The 6363-nt window shown below is 43.2% G+C and overlaps 1 protein-coding gene across 1 annotated transcript in view; it reads right to left on the bottom strand.

Annotated features, from left to right (window-relative positions):
* Positions 1–1735: 1735 nt before the first annotated feature.
* Positions 1736–6363, bottom strand: part of LOC103803927 (oxysterol-binding protein-related protein 5-like) — a gene marked incomplete at its 3' end in the record, with an annotated part of 56219 nt that continues 51591 nt past the window's right edge. Inside the window, 3 exon segments of the mRNA XM_009076510.1 lie at positions 1736–1872; positions 3819–3908; positions 5926–6023. Coding sequence (XP_009074758.1) covers positions 1736–1872; positions 3819–3908; positions 5926–6023 — 325 coding nt within the window.

Here is a 6363-nt window from a genome sequence, read left to right as displayed (position 1 = left end):
TGGTTCTATGATTCTGTGATTTCTATCACCATACATTGACATGGCACTGCCAAAAATGCAGCCTCCTAGTTAATTAACTGGAAGCAGAGGAACATTTTCCTTTCCTTTCCTTTTAATGAGTCACTCCCATTTTCCTGTGTATGAATCTTTTTTTTCCCCCAGAAACAAAAGAAGGAAACAGTTCAAACTCAAAGTGATGGGTGGGGGAGGGAGGAGTGCAAATAACATCCTGAGACAATACTGTGGTCATGTGAAGTCCATCCTAAGGAATGCAAGTGGTGGAAAGAGGGAGTCCTCTAATTCCAAGAACTTCAGAGAGGCACACACAAAACTGTTTGACAAGGGCAAATTACTCCATCAAGAGCTCCATGTGTCAGACAATGAGACTCTCCATGGTGAGCTGCATGATGGTATGAGCTCCAGAGTCTTTCCAGTGTTTGTGAAAATAGCTGAATTTTCAGCACTGCAGGAAAGACTAAGCAATTCAGGCAGAACATAACTTGGATTAGATGGTAATTTATTCATGCAACTGTCAGCATAATAAGGAGCTTGGTGGAATGTCTGTTAGGGATGTCTATAATTTTTCCTTTTGCCTCCTTCCCCTGGACACATGTATCATTTTTACTCTCTGATGCAGCAACAGGAATCAGCTCTGGCCATAACCTGGCAAACAGAGAACTGGAGATTCTTTGTCCACAAGATCATGGTTTCTCATCTCCTTTAAAAGAATTTTCTTCAGAAGATTAATAGAGAAATGTACTGCAGTCTGCTCTGCTCTGCAGAAATGGTAATTGCATAACTGTCAATTACAAATACAGAGTCCCATGATGTTCAATGCTGTCCAGAACAAACTAAATCTTCATGTGTTTTTATTTTCATGGAATCCCTTTTTTTACCTATAAAAGGAGAATATTCTTAGTGTGATGTGATGCAACACCAAAATCGGATGCCTGTAGAGAAGTGGCCAATGTTTTGGAAAGCCAGGCAGCAAACTGCATGTGCTGGCTTGGGATGTTAGCTGGTACTGGCTGACCATACTGGAGAGGTGGCAGGACTAGTTGGTTTTGAGCCAACAACCACATAACATCGCTCTAGCTGTTCTTGCTCAACAACTGGTTCACTGATGCTCCTTGTGTTAGTCATTCCTTCCATTTCTTAAGTCATGTGCCAGGACTGCATTTTTAGGTAACCTAGACTATCCTAAAAAACCTGGTGCAGACTTCATTGGAGATCTCAGATGAGATTATGAGGCAGGGTTAAACATCTGTTTAATTACATTCTTTCATAAAATCCTGTTATGTGGTTCAAATTACTGCTCTGCTGATGCCAGGATTTTTCACATGATTCCTGCATCTAGTTTAAGAGCCTGTGATTGAAACAACCTTTCTTAACAAGATATCCAACCTCAGGTTGACATCTTGCTCTTGCATAAAACGTTCCAGCAGTTACAGAGACCCTGTTCATGACCTCAGGAGTCCAGGCAGAGTTGTTACTCTAGCAAATAAAATGTAGCTTCCACTATTTCTCAGCCCAGCTCCCTGGTTAATTCACAGCTATACTGCACGGAAATAGTCCAGAGTTAATAGCCTGGAAAAAAACAGGTAAATGGCTGGGTAATGTGTGCAGACAAAGCAGGTCACTGCCTTTCCAGGACTGTGCTGAGGAATTTGCGCTTCTTACTAGAGCCTTGCTTCCAGCAGGGAAGTGGCAGTGAGACATTCCCCGAGCTGCTCACCTCTCTGACTCAAACTCTGTCTGCTCCTCAAACAGCACAATGTGGCGCTTCAGTCTCTGCCTTCGCACGTCACTGGTTGGGTTCCAGAGCATTTCTGTGGTCCCATTTTTCGACTCACTTATATGCACTTCCCCATCCTGAGAAAATTAAGTGAAAAGGTTAATGACAAACAGGAAACACAAGGCAGAAAATAATCCTGACAAACGGAAGCTACTTCTGGATGATGATCAGGTATACAGCTTGGTTAGAAGGCTTCTTTCCTCTTCTATCCCATAAAATCTCACTGAACTTTTCCTGAAAGTTTCTAAAATAAATGAGGCAAGGTATTCCCAGAAACACTGGCTGAATTAATCAGAGAATAACTAGAAAGGGACCTGGTCTCTTCTGTTAGCTTGTCCCCAGATATGGGTGCCCACAGAAGCCCTAAGATGCTCTTCCTTCCCCATTGTTCCTCCCAGCTGCCCCCAGCATACATAAAAAAGATCCCTAGCTCCTTTTCCAGTATTTCTTTTATTCCTCAATGCTGAAATCTCACACAGAACCTACTGAAATACCATCCTCCCTAGAAAGGAGAGCTGTAGCTGCGATACTCATTCTTGTTTTCCAGTTCAGCCAGGTTTTCCTAATATACTCCTGAATTTCATTTAGCCCTTCAAAATACTAGGGGTCTTCAATCCTTACTCCTTGCAAATTTACATGGCAACTAGCTACTACACAGCATTTCTCTGATCTGAGGCAGGCTAGACAATACTGCTGTGTCCCTGCTTAACTAAGCTGTTTCCCAGCCCTGCTCACAGATGCAGCAATGCCACAGAGCCAGACAGGGGAGTTCACAGAGTGAACAGCCTGATGCTGGCTGTGAGTGGAATGAATCAGACAGTTACAGCTGTTGAACAGTGCATTGGTGCTGTTCAGCTACCTGGACATGTTGTGAGTATCAGGCAAACCTTATTTAGGTCATGACTATTGGCTTTGCCTGTAGCTGCCTTATTTCTTTGCATCATATCTGCTGTGTTTCTCCCCTGCCCTCTTAGAATCATAGAATCATCAAGGTTGGAAGAGACCTTTAAGATCATCAAGTCCAACCATTCACCTAGCACTACCACTCTAACCCCTAAACCACTAAACCACATCACCCAGCACCAGATCCAGCTGCCTCCTAAACACCTCCAGGGACAGTGACTCTACCACCTCCCTGGGCAACCTATTCCAATGCCTGACCACCCTAATGCAGAGGGTTCCCTGATACATGTCTCAAAGTCCTCTTCGAACATCTTCAACTGTGAAACGTCTGCAACTATAATGATGATGTAGATGTCCAAATGTAGCCAAGAGAAACACCTAAGTGTCCAGCTCAAAGCCAGGGCTCAGTGCTTTTGCCTCAGTTACCAGGAGTTCAGATCAAAATTAGACTACATTCTTCACCATGCAACTTTATTCTTGCTGGATTTTGGCTTGAGGGCGACTCTGAGGTATCACTTGTGTATACCAGGTGCACAAAGGTGCTAGCTGCTCTGCTGAGTGTTCTGAGCTGCCAATACAGATAGACCTTCACCGAATCTGTCTCTGTCCCTAGCTCATCAACAAGGGAATAACCATCTTCTATCACAAAAGTTTGCTGTGAAAATAATGAATTCAAAACCCTGTGAAGTTTTTCCCTGATACTGATGTAGCTGGGGAAGTATTGAACACACCAAGACAAAAGAAGCCTCATGATCTTCACAATCACATCTAATACACACTATATCTCCTGCCATTGGTGCTTGTCCTAAGCCCAGGACCTTAAATACAGAACCACTGGTTTAGCTGGGAACCCTCCTCACTGTTCCCAGCTTTGGCCCAGGCTCTAGAGTGCAAGTGTTACTCACACTGCAAGTGGATGAGACTACTGAAGTGTGAATGACCTTGAGAAGTACCTTGAGAGGTGTGGCCTGGAAAGCTCTGCTGCCTGCACCCCTGGGGCTGGCGGGAAGGACACAGCACCTGCTCCAAGGCAGGAGTGTGCCAAGGGCTACCAGTCCTCCCACACACCCTGTGCTAGGCCACACACAACCTGTCAGCAACTTCCATTATCATATGTTACCCAGTGTCCATTGAGACTTGCTAGCACTTCTTCTCCCGATTTAATCTTCCCAGAGATTTGATTAATGCTTGTGCTGCCACCGAAGAAGGGCTGTCCGGGGAAAATAGAAATAGAAAGTATCATCAGTTTAGTGAGAACTGGAAGGGAACCAAACACAGTGATGCAGCAGGAGGGAAGGAAAGTGCAAAATGCTTGACTTCAACTACTTCTGGGGAAAGGCAGAGTGAATTCTAACAAGGATTTTGACTGTTGGACATTCTGCCCTCATCCTTTTGCTTGCAATACTAAAATCACTGCAGCTGCAGGAAGGGAGATAAACCTTCAGGTACATTAATATTCAGCACAGCAAGGCCTCACCTTCATTGCAAATACATCTATTGTCAGCTAGACATCAGGATAAGTGTATGTGAGCATTGTCCTGAATTGCATTACAGTTTGCATGCTTATACTTGCAGCCTTGTCCAAAGATCAGATGCAGCACTAATGGTGACTTTTCCTGCTCATGAGACAGCAACAGCAGTGTGGCACTGCTGATGGCTGCATCTGTGTCAAGTCTCCAGTGTGAAGAAACTCTTGTCAGCAGCAAACAAAAAAAGAAAAAGGGTATTTCCAGAGTCAAGGAAAAGATTCTCAGAACAGTGGAAAATTCCCCTCAGCTCCTGTCTGCCAAATACAGGAAATAGCAGTGATAAGAGTGACCAGCTCTTCCATTCATACTACACAACATTTCTTCAGGCATTTTAGTAGCTACTTTCCAATAACATTTGTGCAGAGCAACTTTTATTTTTGTTAACAACAATATAAAACCAAATTTCACACAACACCCATGGAATAAGAAATCACAAGTATCTCAAGAATCAGTCTATGCAATCCAGCAGAGAACTGGTACATATCCAAACTAATAACAAAGTTATGAGGTTTATCTTTAACTTCTCACAGTTCTACTGAAAAAAAGATGGCTAAGAAATACTCAAAGCAGAGCATGTAAATAAGCCACAAGGTCCTTTCTGAGTCATGTTTGGACAAAGCTTATTGTTTTCAAGCCAGAAAAGAAGGGTCTGCATTTTAAGCTCTTAAGTGTTGGTAGGTTTGAGATGACACTGACCAAAGTCAGGGAAATATTCCATTGGCCTCAACACAGTACACCAGGCCTAAGTGAAGAACAGGCTTAAAGCAAGTATGTGCAAATGTCAAAGAAGAACACAGGGCAACAGTTCCCTTTGTGAGGGCAAATAAAGACAAAATTATTGCTGCCCTTGAAAAAACATGCAGCTTGCAAAAGACTTCCCTAACTCAAACGATCTCTCACATTTATGTTGGCTAGGGCTGCAATTCTGAAGTCCTGCAGGCTCCCAGTTCCCCATCTTTTATTTCATGATCAGGCAAGAAATTGTTTGTTGGAGCACAAGAGAAACGGATGCCCTTTAAAAAGCAAGTTAACTGCCCATGAAAAGTTACACATTATCAATTTCCTTCCCAAATTTTAACACATGTAATAACAGGAATGCTCAAAGATGCCTGCATACCATAAATTTGCATCACCAGACTTTCTAGGGGAGGGACTAGCCACATGAACAAGTCAGTGCAAGGCTTGTCAGTGTGACAACCACTCAAAATTATCTGTCTGAAAATGGATTCTTACCCTACCATCAAGGCAAGGTCCTGTAGCCTTGAGAAACACAAGGTACAGCTCACTGTAATATCTGCAAGGTAAGAGTATGTATGTGATGGCTACCAGAGAGCTACACCAAAGAGCCACATCCTAACCTGCCTCAAAGTAGTTTGCACATCTTGCTGTATTTTGCAAGCAAAAATCATTATTCTTGCCTAAACAGGAGCCGCACTGTCATTGCTAAACTTTCAGAACAGTTTGGCCAGTAACCAGCTGGCTGGCAGTGAACAAGTCACGAGTAATCTCAGGTTTCCTAGGTTCAAATCAAGTTGCACAACTCACTGGAGGGTGATGCCTCCTCTCCAGGCAGGCTCCCCTGTGGTGCACACATACATTGCTGGAATAGAAGCAATATGGTGTGTATGGTCAAACCTTTCCTGGGGCACAGAGGCAAGCCTGATACCCATTCAAGGTGGGGTCCATGATGTTTCTTACCTTTAGCTTGAATTCCAGTTCTGCCCTGTGGTTAGTTTTCTCACAGTCAATGGTAACTTTTCCTCCAAGCTCCATTGTCATAGTACCATATAAAAGTCCTGAAAAGGAAAAAAGAGGAGCTTAAGAGAAGTCCCAATGGAAGCAATCTGCTTTCTCGATTCAACCTGGCTCTCACTCATGTACTATGAAATTTGCAACTTAGCTTAAAGTTTTGAAAAGACAGAATCTAAATTTTCTAGGATATGGCTCTTTACTATAAGCATGAAGAATCCTCCCGAGTCCATATTCCACATTTATTATACCGGCTAGGAAACAGCTTTTCTCATAGGTGCTGATAGTGCATTTGTGGCAATCTGGAAGTGGAAAAGGAAAAATAAGTCGTGCCCAGCAATTTCATTTATACTAGTGCTTAAACATATCCAGGAGCTTCTCACAGAG

Source organism: Acanthisitta chloris, unplaced genomic scaffold (assembly GCF_000695815.1).
Source record: "Acanthisitta chloris isolate BGI_N310 unplaced genomic scaffold, ASM69581v1 scaffold3756, whole genome shotgun sequence".
In the NCBI taxonomy this organism is placed as follows: domain Eukaryota; kingdom Metazoa; phylum Chordata; class Aves; order Passeriformes; family Acanthisittidae; genus Acanthisitta; species Acanthisitta chloris.
The sequence above is the reverse complement of the archived record's forward strand: the minus strand, read 5'-3'. Positions and strand labels throughout refer to the sequence as shown.